Genomic DNA, 17,776 nt, shown 5'->3' with positions numbered 1-17,776 from the left:
TGGCATACATGGCTCTCTTCCTCCAAAGTTTATCCTTACAACAACCTTGTGACGTAGGTTGGGCTGAGAGACTGTGACTGGCCTAAGCTCTAAGTTTCATGACTGAGTGGGGATTTGAACCCTGAACTCCCAACACTCTAACCACTTCACCACACACACCAATTAAAACATATATATATATATATATATATATATATATATATATATATATATATATAATATATTACTCACATTCAGGGAATAAATTTTTCATTGGCCTTTTGGACTGATAAGAGAAAGTGGTGAATACTATAAAAATACCAAAAATACTCAAGAATGATTCATTACATAAATTAAGTTACAGTACCTGCTCATGTCATCTAGATGCTCAGCAGCAAAGTAAAAGCTTTTGATCTTAGGATGGCAAGCTTTGAATGCACTGGAAGGGGGGGGGGAAATAACAAAGCACCATGGGTGAAATATTAAGTATACAAAATTATTTTTCAGTATTAAAAGGCTGGCCCAAAAGTAGGTATACTGCTTTAGAATCCACTTTCTTTGTCCCTCATCATTCACAGTATCTGTAAAGAAAAATAATCCTTGATTGATCGATTGATCGATTGATCGATTGATCGATTGATTGATTTACTGTATAACTACTTTGGGGCCACACTGTATATCATCTATATTTTGTATATGTTTCAATTCTACTCTGAACTCAAGAACATTTGCACTTTATACACATTTTGGGATATACTTGTGTGAAAAGATACAGTAAGCATGTAATCCTATGTATGTCTATGTGGAGGTAAGATCTACTGAGTTGTATTTAATCCTATGTAAGTGTGGACAGGATTACACCCTAATTAAATCTATCTGAACATGGTGTCAAGTTAAACACTATCTTGACTGAGTATACTTTTGATAAATATGAAGCAGTTTATTTACTGGGGCACTTGTATTTAGTAGGCAAATATATCATAAACGTTTCTGGATATAATACCATTTGGCCAAATTATACTTCACAGGAAGTCCCTATGATTTTTCATACTACAGTGTTTCTGGCTTTACTTTCAACTTTAAAACTCAATAGTTGAACAGAAAAAGCAAATGTGTCTTAATTTCTGACAAGCTGTTGAACTTGTAATCATGAAGTTATTCACAGTAATGAGGTATTTCATAGGTCCTTTCCCTCTCAACCAACTATAAAAAGCATTACTGTCAACATCTGAAACATCAGATCTACATTCTAGACCGCAGGGTATTACACTGGCACAATCCACTATTAATCTAAACAGGCACTTAACTCTACATAAAGGTTGGCATCCATACCAAGTTACAGCTTTGTGAAAGATTTGGCTGGATGCCCAAATGACATTCTTGTGTATTCTACTATTAATTATCTTATATATATTTTTCCAAATTGAAGTCAACATTAGTTTAGAAAAAGTGAATTTTGCTTTATCTCATATTAAGAATTAAAATGTATTATGATAATATAATCAGTTAAAAGTAAAGGTGAACTATCCAAGCCTCAAAAACAGTAACCAAGAACATCAACAAAAAATAATTATGCCCTATGTATTGCTGGGTGACCAGGCATAGCCCACAGCCAATGTCCAGCCAGCTAGCAATGCACAGTGGTACCTCTGGTTAAGAACTTAATTCATTCTGGAGGTCTGTTCTTAACCTGAAACCATTCTTAACCTGAGGTACCACTTTAGCTAATGGGGTCTCCCACTGCCACTGTACCACCACTGCGCGATTTCTGTTCTCATCCTGAGGTAAAGTTCTTAACCTGAAGCACTATTTCTGGGTTAGCGGAGTCTGTAACCTGAAGCGTTTGTAACCCGAAGCATTTGTAACCCGAGGTACCACTGTACTGCCCATCTGGCAGGGCCTCCTATTGGCCGATTCAAAGTTAGCATTTTGGCAAGGAATCCCTGCTCCTTTATTCTGCTGGCTGGGGAATTCCCCTAAGGGCTGCCAAGACACACTGGGCCCTAGCTGCTGGGGATGGTGGATAGAAGTGAGGTCTGCAACCATAGTCTACCTGAAAAGGGGGTGAGTAGCCATTCCTAAACACCTATTCCTAAATACCAGGAATGAACTTGGTGAGTATCTAAAGTAGCAAATGATAATATATATTAATTAGTAGTAGCAGTAGTGATTGAAGTTCCACAAAGATAAATACTACCAGACAAAGGCATCAATAATGGAACACTTTATCAAAATTATGTTTGTTTCAACGTTTACAGTTTTATCTATTTTTGAATATTGTTCTAGTACTTACTACTTCTTGCGACATTCACTAGCTCTATCAATTTTAAATTCTGGCAGGCTGATGAATCCCTCTGCTTTTTCATCCTATGAAGATGAACAGATTAAAGAACAAGAGCAAAACCAGAAGCCAATCAAAAAGAAAACAAATACAAGCATACTGAACTATCTCTTGTCACAATATAACAATTTCTGATTTATTGCTTCATTAAAACTTCCACAAAAATTAATGGAAGCATCTTGCCAGAAAGGTGAAAACATCACTTTAAAAATAATTATTTTAAAGAACAACTTAAACCATGTCTTCAACCATTTCTCTTTTGGGGCAATTCACATAACTTGGACAGTAGAAGCAAACAAAATTAACTTAAACATGCAATTTTTAAGATAGAACATAGTATTAGAAGCACAATGCAATCTGGATCCACTAGAAGTCTGCAGCTGAAAGAACTGGCTGGTTAGTTTAAAACAGTGGTCTGGTTCATACAAAATGCTAAGCCAAACTATGGCCTAGCAAGAATGAACAAATGTGAGTACACAGAGTAAAAATTGTTACATTTGAACTGGGCCAAAAATGTGGAAATTTAGTTGCCTACTCTTGTTACTGTCATCTTGCTGTCTCTTCCTCACTGTTTCCTTGGGGTTGCAAAAGCAGAACTTTGTAGTAACAGCCAAAGCAACAATTGCCAGAATTCTATTGCTAGCATCTACACTTCAGATCTAGCATTTCTGTATCCCCTTTATTCTATTCCTTGCCTTTTCCCAGCCCTTTTGCCCATACTGCTCAGTCACATGTGCTTGCCAGTTCTATGTATACTTTTGCCCTGATCCTAATTTTCCTCCTTTTTTCAACTACGTATCTCCATGACCCAGAGTTTCCTCAGGACCTTAGGTCACTGCCAACTTTGTCTTACTTCAGTTAGTCATCCTGTATCTTAATCAACATCCTAACACTCTCCCCTCCTTCTCACTTCTCATCTTAACTGCTAAGAGCTCTTCAGAGCTCTCATTAATTCCTTCTTGTCTCAATTTTCTACCTCCTTAGCTCTTTTACTGAAGCCTCATTTTTCACCTACATTTCTATCAGATTCTTCTTTCTCAGTCAACTGCCTTCTTTACATCTTTTCTGCATCCTCCAGGAATCATTATATTGCCTGTTTCTTGTGACATCTTCCTCCATCCTAAGTTTTGTCCCATGTGGAGTTCTAATTCCAATCAAACTAACAATACTCAATTCCCTCACAAAAGAAATTATATGGCTTCTGAATCAGGGCCATAGCACCTGCTGATATAATTTTTCTGCATGGTGAATGTTTAGTGTATCCAGGTTATCTTTGTTTTAATGAAGAAGAAGAAAACCTATGTTACCAATATTTAGCATGGCTCTTGGAATCACTAATTTAAAACATGGACAGGAGAGATCTGTGCACAGTGTCAGAACTTCACTTTTTCCACTGCCGAAGGGAAAAGCCAATATTAAAGGTAGTTTGTCTCTCCAGTACAAACAGACAGTCAAAAACAAAACCCTACGCATGTAATGACCAAATCAAGTTTGGGCAGTTATATATGGTTCTTCACCACATGCATATATCATGTTTTTGGACTGTAGCCATATTGTTCAGTGCAGTCACATCCATCTACAAGAAGAACACCAAACATATCAGTTTCTTACCTCCTCATTGATATACCAGTAGAGAGAAGTATCCTTCAGGACAAACCAGTATTTCTTCCATTTTTGTGAGAAATAACTCTTGGCATCTTTCTTTTTCCAGAGCCAGCCTTCACAGTCTCCACGACCAAGATCTTTACAAGAAATTCGCCTTTTACTCTTACTTGGTGCGAGACCTTAGAAGAACAGTTGTTTCAGAGATGATTCATGTACCCATATAATACTTCTTTCCTGAGCTGGAATGCATTGTTGTGGTTTCTTTTGGGGTGGAACTTCTCTCCATCCATTCTAATAAGTAGCTATGACTAAAGCATAATCTACTACTTAGATCAGGCATAGGCAAACTTGGTCCTCCAGATGTTTTGGGACTACAACTCCCATCATCCCTAGCTAGCAGGACCAGTGGTCAGGGATGATGGGAATTGTAGTCCCAAAACATCTGGAGGGCTGAGTTTGCCTATGCCTGACTTAGAAGGAAAACAGAGTTAAGGCCTAGATAAGGTCATACAATTCTCATAGGAGATGCCCTGGCTTAAGGTCATAATGACCACTGGAGGCAATGGCGACATGCGCTAAGAAAATTATGGATGTTTCATAGAATCGTAGCATTTGGATGGGACCATGAGGGTTATCTAGCCCAACCCCTGCAATGCAGGAATATTTTGCCCAATGTGGGGCTTGAACCCAAGATCCTGAGATTAAAAGACTCATGCTCTACCAACTGAGCTATCCCAGCAGAACATAGCAGCATTAACTGTTACAAAATTGGAGTGTGTCTGTTTTAGAATTGTCACATTATATGCAGACAAAAATGTTTACACAGTATAAAATTATGTTTAATTTTTCACGAGACCTATAAGGTAAAAACTGTTTTACATAATAGTTACCTTTGTTCTTCTTTTTAGACTTATGCTGTAGAGAGGATTGTTGAAATGTCTAAGAAAAACACACACAACAGTTTAGTTAATGTGTGCCAATCGCACCACAATACTTCATGTACAACAACACAATCCTTAGACTAGAAGTTCTCTTAAACTGTGTCCTGTAAGCTCTATTCAGATGGAATACGTTATGGAATGGCTGATAAGTGTACTTGGCCCTGCAGTTAATTTACTTTTCCCTAACAATTAAGATGGAGGTTGTTTTGACCAGGGTCAGATTTATCAAAACAGAATAATTAGCAAGTTTTGATTTGCCCAGTTAGTAATTGTGTGATTGATTTCTTTTTAAAGTACCATATTTTTCACTCTATAAGATGCACTTTTTCCCTCCTAAAAAGTAAGGGGAAATGTGTGTGCGTCTTATGGAGCGAATGCAGGCTGCACAGCAATCCCTCTTGCTGTTCTGGCTTCAGGGGTAGCTGCGCAAAGCCTCTTCAACAACATTTGATTCAGAATATTTTTTTTCTTGTTTTCCTTCTCTAAAAACTAGGTGCATCTTATGGTCAGGTGCGCCTTATAGAGCAATAAATAAGGTAAATTTCAGGCATAGGGCACCTGATATAGACTGGGATGAATTACCTTTTTTGTTGTTGTTTCGACATTATTAACCCACTCAGACTGTCCTTGAAAACATCTGCTACACAAAACCCTATTCCCACCTCTGCTTTCCCTGAGTAGCTCAATGTCACCACCAAACAATGTTATCTGTGAAACCTACAGACACAGTTGAGCTCAGAAAGCATAACTGGCACAGAAAGTCAAGACCTTGGCTGATGGTTGTGATAGGCATTTTTCAGTATTTTTCTCTATGAATATAGCATACCTGTGGCTATAGGAAAAGAGCTCGTAACAACTGAAAGGAATTGCAAAGGTATTGCATTTTTCAATGAAAGCAGTGGGGTGGGGTGGGATGGACAGCCAAGGTATGCTGGAAATACCTTGGTATCTATCAGGACTTCAAGTTTTAAGAACTTAAAACACCTACTTAGAATCTGTTTTGCTGCATTTTTAACAGTTCTACAATTACTGGTTTTGTTCAATATGACAAATCATTACATCAAAAGCATGTTTACTGAATATAAGGATTGCATTGGCCCAATATTAAAGAAAGAGCTCTTTTGACCTTTCAGTGTTTGCTGCTCTAATAGATGCTTTCACTTCATGGACAGAGGAGCACCAATGCTCCATCAACAAGTTAACAAGGCATTTCTGGTCCAATTATGAAAAAGCATACAATTCCCCATGTGTACACTGCTTCACACACACACACGGCAACTTCCAAGTCTAATCAATCCTCTTTGTTAATTCTTCAAAAGTATACAGTAGAAGATGACAATTATCTCTGTGAACTTTCCTCTTTAACTAAATAGAAAGTAATGGCAACTGTGAGAAGATTCGGGTATGTCTGCCTAGCCATGTTAACTCAGAAGACTAGAGACTAATAGTTCAATAGGACAATTTCACGATAGCATTATCACCAGATTTCAACAGTTTCATGTTGGACTTTGAAGGTCCGAGTTGCTTATGCCTTGTCCCTTCAAGTCATTCATTCATTCATTCATTCATTCATTCATTCATTTTCTATACTGCCCTTCACTTGAGGATCACAGGGCAGCTGACAATATAAAAACACATAACATAATAAAAGAAAGAAAAACCCAGGTTAAAAGGCTGTAATTAATCAAAGGTCTGGGAGAAGAAGAATGCTCTTGCCAACTGAGATGGATCTAGAAAATTAGATCCCTCCAAGACCATAAGCTCAAGAACGTTGCCCAAGAAAGGGAGAGTACCCAAATGAGCATAGCTGAGTGAGACCAACTCCACCCTGCTCACTCACCCGGGTCTCAGTGACACAGACCAGTGATAAAGTGATACAGAGCGGCCTCATCATCCATAATCAACTCATTGGTGAGGGAGCTCTTATTTAGGGCTAACCTGGTATTCAGCAACAGCAGCTGCAGACTCGAGGGCTGGCTGGTAGTACAACTGCAATTGTTCAGGTTGGAGGAGGGGCTGGCACATGGCACAGTCACTAATTGCCTGTGCTATGTGCCCCTGAACCACTATGATTGGGACCCTGATGCCCTCTCCGGCTCCTCCCCTCCCCTCCCTCAGTAAAAACAACCCCCCCAAAAAACAAACCCCCACAAATTAAAAGCAGTTAAAATAATTAAAAACAGAACAATTATAGCAGCATGGGCCTTGCCTGCCAGAATTTAGACATAATATCAGTCCAATATATTGTTAATGAGGTGTGCTCCTGCATAGGTCCCCCTTGCCTTTCTTTATACTGATATTATGTCTAAATTCTTCAGTGACTAAATGGCTTCAGTGCTTCGATTCAGACTCTTGTTTGATTGATGTGTACAATTCAGGAAAATAAACAAGGATCACCTCCTATTTAATTTCATTACTTTTAAAGACCAAAATAGCGAAAATTGTTTGTATCAAATTTTGTATTTACAGGAAAATTTACAATAGCTTAGACCATCAATAAGAAAATCAGAATTTAAGAAGATAATTTCTATTTATTTAAAGATAGCACTAATACAAATTATTTTATGAAGCAGCTGTTTCCTTGTTGCAGAACATTTAACTAAGCTTCAAGAAAGACAGCCATCACATCCCAAAACAAAAAATGAAATCCATGTCTTAAATGGATGCAATAGATTAAGATATGCAAAACTATTTATATTGTTTTGCTTTGTGCATATAGGCAAACAGATGTCACAAAAAGAAATGCATTTTTTGTTCATATATCCTGGATCATCCTGGATGAATCTGATGACAGTCCATAGATTTGTTCTGTATTATTAAGTATATGACAATAAATTTATCATGTGAGAAAATTCCCCACAACTGTACATGAATCAATTCACTATGAAAATAAAATACAAGAATATCCACAGGCCCTAGGGATTCTATTAATTCACATGTACCATGAATTGGGTTCCTATAATACTTTAAGTTATTTCAGTCACCCAGGCTTCAAGGGAAGCAATAAAATGAGTTTGCTGGAATAAAAGCAGGTCATTGGTTTTAAATTGGGCTCAGTGGAGAATCATCTGCTTTGACAACACTCAATGACAACAGAAACTGGGACACAGCCAGAAACACAAAGTCCCACAAAGACTGGATGTCTTTAAATCCATTTGCTAGTTCACTAAAAAAAAAAAAAGAGTAAGAGAGCACTGGGGGTGGGGAAGTATTGGCTTTCCCCTCACTTTGCAGGATTTTAATGGTCTTTTAATAGTTCTTTTTTGAGTGGTTACCTAAATTCATTATTTTCAATTCAAAATAAAATTGGTGACTATATTTTCTAATCTTTCCACAGTAGTTATGAAAACAACAGGGATCATATGAATATGACTGCATGATTTACATTTTAATTCTATTTTTATCTAATTGAATTTGCAAAAAAGAAGGTGTATATAGCAATGACCTCCAGCTTCTTATCCTCATCATTCAATACAACTGAAGGGCAAATTACACTTAAATGCCAGGCTTTGCTTCGTTTCTTACCAAAAATTTAAAAAACAACCAATGGTGATGTGTCAGTCACTCAACAACAGCATCAACATAGAGTGAACTATTTTGTAATTTTACTCACGTGATATAAAGATGTTTCAGGCCCAGGTGTGCTCATGCTGTCTTGCCTTAATGAATCCATTTGTAAACTAGGTAGCAGAGAATAATGACTAGGACTGTTGCTTTTATCTCCCCTCTTTTTAGATTTTTTGCCTGTGTCCTTTTTGCTGTTTCTTTGAAACATGTAATCCTCTTGAGCTATTTTTTCATTGCTCATATACCGAAGTAATGAATTTTCTAGGTAGAAATTGGAAAGGTTAGACTGAAAACCAGTTCTTAATTGTCCAGCTGTTCAGGACATATTTTGCTGAAATCAGGACAACCTGCCTTCAAACCTGTCTTTCATTGGACTGAAAGACACAATAATGCTGAAATTCTATGTTTAATACCATAAAATCCAGTAAATAATGGTGCACAGTGTACGTATTGGTTTTATTATTTTATCACAATATTACACAATATTAGGGTTCAGTAGTTTAGAACCTCTACAAAGGGCAACTGAGTACCCTATTCTGAAAACTATCTTCTGTTTCACACAAACACTTATATTGCATCATTGGCTCGTGCTAACTCTCATTATCTATGGAGAAATCCACTTGTAGCTTTGGCTAGAACATAAAGTTAGCTATATGTTAGCTTCACTCTATAATCTCTTCCTGCTGTTATTTAGTTATTTATCCATAAAAATGCAGAATTTTACCACATAACTGAAATCCACATAAAAGAAAAGGTTAATCTTACATTGCAATAAACACCTATAGCAATTCAGCACAACCTTGCATTTTACTTTGGAGTGATAGTATTCCAGTGCACCACAAACTTCTATGCCTTCCACTACAGTGGTACCTCGGGTTACATACACTTCAGGTTATATACGCTTCAGGTTACAGACTCCGCTAACCCAGAAATAGTACCTCAGGTTAAGAACTTTGCTTCAGGATGAGAACAGAAATCATGCGGCAGCAGCGGTAGGCCCCATTAGCTAAAGTGGTGCTTCAGGTTAAGAACAGTTTCAGGTTAAGAACGGACCTCCGGAACGAATTAAGTACATAACCAGAGATACCACTGTATTACATGCCTCCAATGCTGCTACTCGTTTTAACACAGACTTTTCAGACCAAACCTTCCTATAATATGTTTCTATAGAATAGACTATGGGAATCTGACAGTGATGTTAAAAGAAAGCTGATTTTATTCCTTAACCGAGCTCTGCAAACAATTCAATAAAAATGTTTGGAGAATCATAGAAACTATACTGTATATTCTGTCTTTGCTTGAATAACGTTTCTTATTTTCATTCAAACTTTTAAAATAACTTTATATTCTCATCAACTATGAGGAAAAGGGGGAATTAATCATAGCTCACTTTGAAGCTATAGGATACTTTTTTTGTATGCAAGCTGCAATATAGTAGCATTAGTAGAGAACCTTATAGTAATCACTCCATCTATTTGCTACCATTCAGGACTCAAGGGAGCCCTAATGTTTGCAGACCTGTGTATTCTTTTTAAAAAGAAAAGGAAGAAGAAGGGTCTCTAAAACAGGGGAATGCAGACTGCCTTTATGCAGTCAGGTGCAAACTAGAGGAGGAGAGAAGTAAACAGAAGCTGTAGATCTGATTTGATCTCCTCATCTCACCCTCAACTTCTTTTCTCCCCTCGTTGCACCACTACAGCTTTCTCATCTCTATTAGGAGGCTTCTGCCAGCCCACCTAAGCATCCTCCTTCTACTCAGGGCCAGCCAGCAGCCGACATGATCCTTGCCTTCAAGGGCTCTTAGGCTTCAAGCTTCTCCAAGCTTACCTGGAATATGTGTCACTGAACTCAAACGAATATGAAGAATACGTATTATCAAGATGAATTCTATAACATCTCATATATTCTCACAAGAGTATTTCACTGACATTGAAATAATAAGATTTTAAATTATGTTGTTCAAATATGTGCGGGGAAATTCCTCAAAAGCTAGGGTTGAGTTTCAATTACTTCCCTGCTGCTTCACTCTGGGAATCAAATTGCAATAGTATCATGAATGGTCTTATAAAATTGAGAAGAAGTTGGCAATTTGTTCTTAACTGCCAATTTGTGACACTGGTAATGAACCGTCAACAAGAATCTTCAAACATTAACCACATAACCTGCATTGTGTAGAATGATCTGGAATAATAAGGACAATTTACATTTTAAAAACTTCTATAAATATAATCAATAATTTCTGTAAATGTATATTAAAACACAATTAAATGTACAATTTGTGTCTGAGGTCACTTACCTCTCCTGCTATCTCTTTTTGTCTTGGTGGGATCTTCATAATCCCCTACCCAGTTATATTCTACTGGCATAGATATAGGTCTTAGCTTGCCTGCAACAAAATATATAAAAGTATTTGACTTCAAAATAATTGTAACGAAGTTACAAGGTTAGATTAATGTATTTACACTTTCTTCATGTGATACGAAAGTAATTTATCATGAGTAGGCTTCTTGTAACTTAATGGTTTGGAATTATTTTCCTATGTGCATACAAGAAAAAAAGTTTTCCCCTCTAAATAGACCCATCAATCTGAATTCTTCTAAAATATTGTTAACCTGATCTAACTCTTCACATTATAATAACTTACATTAGGGTAATCATAAAATGATTTAGCATTCAATAAAACTTGCCATATGCATACATCCGCAGGATTTACTGTGTAAGCTCTCCAATGAAAGCAAAAGATTGCGTCTTTCCCAGCAATAAATTAGATACAAAATAGCAGTAGGAGTAACCCAATGTCCTGGAAAAATTACTGCGGAATATCATGTTTAAAAAGGCTGAAGAATTGATCACCAACAGTATCTATAACACGAAAAGCCCTAATTCAGTCTGTAAGACTGAACAATTGTATGTGAGATTCTGTGGACAGACATACAATATGGTGGAGACTGCATACCAATGGTTACAGTATTAGCCTCTATGTCCATGTGAGGTCTATATGCACAAGAACCATTATTTAAGCAAACATGGTGTCTTCTAAAAGAACTGCTGATATTCTTTATATCAATTAGCCTATCCCTAGGCCTCATGTGGAAACATAAGTTTATAGAACTGATGATGCCATGGCTACAACAGGCAACAATTTGAGAGAAGCAGGGCTGACCTTCTAAGATGCAAGTGGAAGGCAAAGAGATAGCCAAGATTTAAAGTAATCAGGAATAAGATGGGAGAGTAATGTACATTTTAGGTTATATAAATATGACCGCAAAACTTATTTTCTTTTCAGTCTGGCAACAATTTTATTTTTAAATTTGTATCTGGATTTAAAATTAATACAAAACTTTCTATGCAAATAAGAAAAGACTTCCAGCTTTTTATAAAGCTAAAGGACCATATAAGCTTTATTGTTGTGAAAACTGTAAATAACAGCTGCCACAATTCTTTATGTGTGTTCCAGGTAAAAACTGACAGATTATCAGATAATGTAGTATTCCTTCAATCTAATTATCTGTGCTCTAGACTTAAAGGAGTCACATTTAAAAGTCAAGTGAATTAAAAAGTGATTTTGCTTTCAGTTTTGCCATTTCAGAATTGAAGCTTAAATTGGCTTAAATTGTGGTGCACTGAAAATGGAAAAAAACAATGAAACAAAGCTTTTACTTAAATAACAGCTATATAGATAAAATAGTATCATTCAAGGAAAGAAGAGACGTCTGAAAGGGTAATTTATAGAGCTAAACCAAGGCTCAAACACTTTTCAGACAGATTCAGGATTTATGTAGCATGACATTTTCAGCCAAGAAAATTGTCCACACAAGTTAGACTTTAATATTACACAGTGAAACCTTAAACAATGGTTTTAAATCTATGGTAGGCTCATAAACAGCAAGTTAAGAATCTGACAGCCAGAGAGGGGAGAGGAGCAGGCAGAAGAAGAGGGAAAAGGTTTATAAAGCTTTATAAAACAATAAACACAATGAAGAGATAACAGCAAAAAGATTCACCATCTGTGGAAGTTCAGGACTAAAATAAATCAGCATTTATCATTAATTATTTGCATAGTGCAGAATTAGCTATGAAGTTAATTAGCACAGACACAGTACTAGCACAGGTGTCTTTAAAAAGCCGCAAATACACTGAAACAGTATTTTACCAATGACTATTAGTCAGTGAAGCAGCAAATGAACCTCCATGTTCTGAAGCAGTTAGTGAAGTTCAGGGGTGAATACTGATGCGAATGCAGTCTGAAGAGCACCATGTAAACCCAGGAGAGAGGCCTTTGCGTACATGGTATTTGCATGAAAATTATGAACAAGTACAAAAAAAACACTCTGTACAAAATAATCAAGAGGACCAAAAACCATAATCAAATAGAAAAGTGGGCATGTGTATGTGTGGAACAGAAGGGATTGGGAGAAGAATCAGAGAAGGTGAAAAGAGGAGGTGAAGAAGCTGATCTGCAAAGCAGGTTGAGGCTCATAGCATGAGCCTTGTATTGACTGTTAAGGCCAAATGACTGTGCTGGCTCTTGGCTATTTCAGGAGGGGTTGAATAACTGTCTTGTGAAAGCCAGGGCTGGATGTAATACACAATGCAGTAAAGCACAGCATAATGTGAGAAGAAATATGTGGTGCATGAACTCTAATGGATACAAACAAATGTATGTTCCAGGACAAAACTATATAAGAGCCATGAAGGATTATGTTTTCATTATAAGGGAGTACCGTACCATAGGTTGGAGTGCTCTCTCTCCTTCCAGAGCTACTTGTTCTTCCCTTTTCATATTCATAACAGTATAAAACAGCATCTTCTTCAACCACATTAAAACGCTTTCGGTATTCTTGGTCCAGAAAGGAATTTGGAGATTCAGATCCCTTGTGCACTGGTTTTCCCACTAAGTGTCTTCCGATATCATCACATGGAAGATTCCCCTTTTCATCCCTTTGAGGGGAAAAATAAATTTGGATGCATTCTGATAGCCACATGAAGGAGGAAAGTAAGTAGCACTGTGCATAACGGTGGTTTTGCCTACCTCATGGCAATTGTCACAACTTAGTTAAGCATTGGGACAGTCTTAGTCTTGGGTGGAGGAACGGTTGTAGTCTCCACTTGCCCCTTTAATGCTAGGGCATGCTGTTAAAGGGATCCGGGGGGAGTTGTTTATGTCCTTATTATTATGATGATGATGTCCAATTGGGGGCCAGGACTGATAGCACTCCTCCAGACAGTGATTCCTGTGGGGCTCCCCCTATTTGATGTAAGACTTAGGAACCGCCGTGGCCGAATTGACCTGGCGTCACTTCTGGCAGATGGGCCAGAAGTAATGCCTAAGCCTCAAGCCTAAGCCAAACCTTTTTCATCTGTATTCAAAAAGTTGTGGCCTGTTTCCATCCAAAAAGCCAGTCTATGGTGTCCTTTATTTTACTTGGAGGGTCAGAGACAGAAGAGGCCTAGCACCTTGGCCTGCAATAGCCAGTGGCGTAGCGTGGGGGGTGCAGGGGGGGCCGGGCGCACCGGGCGCAACATCTGGGGGTTAGGGTTAGGGGGCGCAAATCCACGGGTTAGGGGGCGCAAATTACTTGCCTTGCCCCGGGTGCTGACAACCCACGCTACGCCACTGGCAATAGCTGCTATAATTTGTACAAAATGAAGTGGCAGAATTCTGAACTATATGAGAAATCTATTCAAAACTAACATGAACAATTTGAGTATCCAGTACCAAGGAAATATTGCTATACTCCTTTGAGTCTCTGAAACTCCATTTTCTGTATGGTTCGCCTCCCCCTCAAAACTGCAAGGACAGGAAACAGTGTCACTGAAAATGGGTGAAATTTCTTCTTCAGTAACTTTTCCTGTAAAGGCTATATGAATCACACACAGACTGCCATGTCTATGGATGGGTGACAGTTGGTTTATGGATCTTGGTTTGTGGATCTCCTCTTTATATTGCCAAGTTTGCAATCTGGTAGCAGAAGTTTGCAATTTCACACCTCCCCCCCCCCCCCGGTTCCCAAAAAAGGATGTAGTTTCACTTTGTTATGAGAGCAATTTCAAAATTATCAGGAAGTTCGACAATGACAATTCACCTGGGAATATAAGGCTCTGCTGGAGGAGGAGGTATGTAGAGGTCCTGAAGTGCTGAACTGTCTCTCTTGGTCGGTGTGCTTATAGTACTGGATGGTGTTGCCACACTGCTTGTAGGACTTCTAGGTACAAGAGGCTGGTTAAAACAAAATATAAAGAATTAAATGCATACGTGATTATCACTGAATCACTTTCATGTTTTTATTATCACAGTAAATCTAAATGTTTATGCACCAGAAAATGCAATGTTTGCATAGCTGACCTCTTTGTGAGTTGCATGGATAAAAGTATTCCATGTCATCCAGGGAATATATACTGGTGACATTACAAGGATTGTTTCAATCCACCCCTTTCCCCAACTACTAGGTGCCTACATATTGCAAATTTCCTAAGCTACAACATAGACAAATCATTTTCCTAGAGTTTAATATAAATTGCATCACACAGACAGAGCTGAAATATCTCTTTCTGAATATATTCCCAATGTTACATGTTTTGGTCCCTAGCTTCACAGAAGTCATATAAACAATGTTCTTCAATGTTTTTACCAAGGGGTGTTCCTTAAAACACACTTTTTCAGTTAACACCACATTTTAAACCCTATGTCCTTGTTTAGCTATAGTACTTGCTTGGGGGGGGGTGTCCACCCACTTCTAGTTGTCATAGCATGTAATAACTCTAATTTCCAGGATAGTTAATTTGCTTTTATTTTAACTGGAATATTAAAAGTAAGCAGATACATTTTTATGTTTGCCAAACAATGGACTTGTTTTGTGATTTTTCTGGTAACCAATGCATTTAAACACAACTTAGGACTTAGCATCTACACTAGCAATCACGTTGTGTTTAACCTATAGCAGTATAGCAGGGCACAAATATTTCATTTTGGGGTTTCAGGGATAGAGGGCATAGTAGATAATCCTTTGTAAGAAGAAAAATGAATAAATTGTGACAGGGAACTGGGACTTTACTGTAAATACTAATCATGACACCTTTGTGGGGTACAGAGACTGAAATGTGAGGTCTGCAAAATCTGGCAAGATATGCTTGGTAGTACAGTGAGATGTAATGTGATGAAAAGACACACACAAAAATGGAATAGATATACATCAACATGAACATTAAAAATGGACATAGATTCAAAAACTGAAGGAGAAATAAGAGCTCCCTCTCAATTCTGGAAATCTGGCCTAAGGAGAAAGATGTCTGGAGTACCTACTAAAATAGAAGACATTATTCTGGATCCAAAACAATACACAGAGTAGCAAAGCTTCAATTTTAAGAGCAGGAGTGAAAAATGTCTACCATAAGCAGCAAAACATCTCTTGAATCCCAATAATCTTGACTGAAAGGCACAGCATTAGCAAATAGATAATCACCACTGAAAAATTGAGGCAAGCATAAATACTGTTTCTCATTCAGAAGTCATTTTCAATAATTACAGAATGGCAGTCCTGCTGTGGTTCAGGTTGATAGCATCACTTCAAAGGTGCTAGCAGGGAAAAAACCCACATGTTATTTGATTTCTAGATTTTAATAATCTTGGTTAGCAACCTTTTGAATCTTCATGAATAAGGCTCCCCCCATTATCATTCAAATGTAGACTGAAATGTGCCATGCTCAATTCATTATGACAGCCAAAGGTGGCTTCAACATTCCATAACAGAAATTATCAAGTTAGTTTCAGTGTTTGCAAGGCAGGGGGTTCCTCAGTTGCCACTGCTTCTAAATCAAGATATGAACATTCCAAAGTAGTGATGCACTAATGAAATAAAGATTGTTATCTGACAAGAAGCTGCCTGAGCACCATTTGCCAACATATGGAATTCCAAAGTATGTTCAAGTTATACGTTCTTCAAAAGGTTCACATTAACAAACAAGCCAATTTCAATCAGATGGTTCTTTTCATGGTTACTGCCATCTTATTCTTCAGATGCACTTAACTATTAATTTAAATAACTGAGTTATTTTTGTTATTAAGGCAATATTCAAGATGGAAACAAAACGAGTAGCTGACGTTGTAAATATGAGCTCAATGTTGCATGAACAGGTGAATTCCAACAAGGTGTTCCATTTTGTAGAGTACAATTTTCTGAGTAATATAACCTTCTCAATTTTTAACCTTCCCAGGCATTCCTAGAAAATGGCATGACATGTTACACACTTTATAGTTCAGATTTTGTAAAATTTCAGTCATGCAATTAAGAAGCACTAATTTCATGTAGTTTTAATTTATTAAATCACAAATAGTAATTCAGATTTCAGTGGTTTTCATTTTTTAAAAAAAAAAGATCCAGAGGCTGCAGTCCTATGCACACTTACCTGGGAGAGAGTCCCAATGAATTTAGCTGAATTTACTTTTGAGTAGAAATATTTCCGAATGCACTCAAAAATTAACATTAAAAAAACTATGTCTAGTATATTTTTGTACAAGATATAAAACAAGTGAAAACAAATTTGCCTGATGAGTGTGTCTGTTTCTGGATCAGAAACTATACAGTGATTACTACATTACACTCAATCTGATTGTCACAGCAACCCAGCAACCTTGTCTATGCAGTGCAGCATCACATCTCCCTCAAGGATGGTTTGTTCTCCCCACCATGGGTTGTGATTGAGAGGAAGTTGATGTGCAACTGTTTAGGTATGTTTCTCAGCCTTCAAGCAGAAAGACTGGCTCATGTCTACTAGCATTTATATTACAGCCAGGAGTTTTCAAACAGTAAAACACAGATTTCACAATAGCATATCCTCACCATAGCTGCTAGCACACAGCTGGGTGTACATAGATTTTTAATAGCAGCAAGAGTCCTAAAGACTCATGGTAAGATGAAAACATAGATACTCCACTGTGTGTAAAAAAGGGAGGATTGAAATGTCAGGAGCAAAATTATATACAAATACAATTTTTTGCTAAAATACAGCAATTGTATAATATATACAGACTGAGAAACAATTGCTAGGAAAATTGCATGGTCTCCCATAGTTTCAAATTCTGGTATGGGCCTTGATTGGGTGAATATGTGGCACCTGAATGTCTTGCATAGTTCTCCTTCTCACAGGTTTTGCTTTATTTGAATTTGAATAAATGCTGCAGAGTAGACTTGTTCCCTATCATGTTCACTCTATCTGCATCTCCTAAGGCAGCCAGCAAGTTTTCAATTTTTATTTTAATAACAGTGAAGATACAGTTACATGCCAGGCACATTGTGATGGCCCTCCCTAGGCCAGGTAGAGAGTGAATAATGACCAGGACACA

At 37.5% G+C, this 17,776-nt stretch overlaps 1 protein-coding gene across 10 annotated transcripts in view; it reads right to left on the bottom strand.

The window, feature by feature from the left end:
• Positions 1-17,776, bottom strand: part of CNKSR2 (connector enhancer of kinase suppressor of Ras 2) — a 242,220-nt gene that overhangs the window by 40,095 nt on the left and 184,349 nt on the right. For all 10 annotated transcript variants that reach the window (XR_014009533.1, XM_081199417.1, XM_081199413.1 and 7 more), the window contains 8 exons: positions 14,520-14,653; positions 13,163-13,374; positions 10,730-10,819; positions 8,480-8,694; positions 4,816-4,864; positions 3,932-4,104; positions 2,273-2,346; positions 347-418 (listed from right to left, as the gene is read on the bottom strand). Coding sequence is in view for 9 of the 10 variants with exons in the window: in XM_081199417.1 (XP_081055543.1) it covers positions 347-418; positions 2,273-2,346; positions 3,932-4,104; positions 4,816-4,864; positions 8,480-8,694; positions 10,730-10,819; positions 13,163-13,374; positions 14,520-14,653 (1,019 nt within the window). In the remaining variant the exon portion in view is untranslated. The remainder of the gene's footprint in view (positions 1-346; positions 419-2,272; positions 2,347-3,931; positions 4,105-4,815; positions 4,865-8,479; positions 8,695-10,729; positions 10,820-13,162; positions 13,375-14,519; positions 14,654-17,776) is intronic.

Source organism: Podarcis bocagei (assembly GCF_964188305.1).
Source record: "Podarcis bocagei genome assembly, chromosome: 6".
NCBI lineage: Eukaryota > Metazoa > Chordata > Lepidosauria > Squamata > Lacertidae > Podarcis > Podarcis bocagei.
This window is presented reverse-complemented; position numbering and strand designations above follow the sequence as displayed.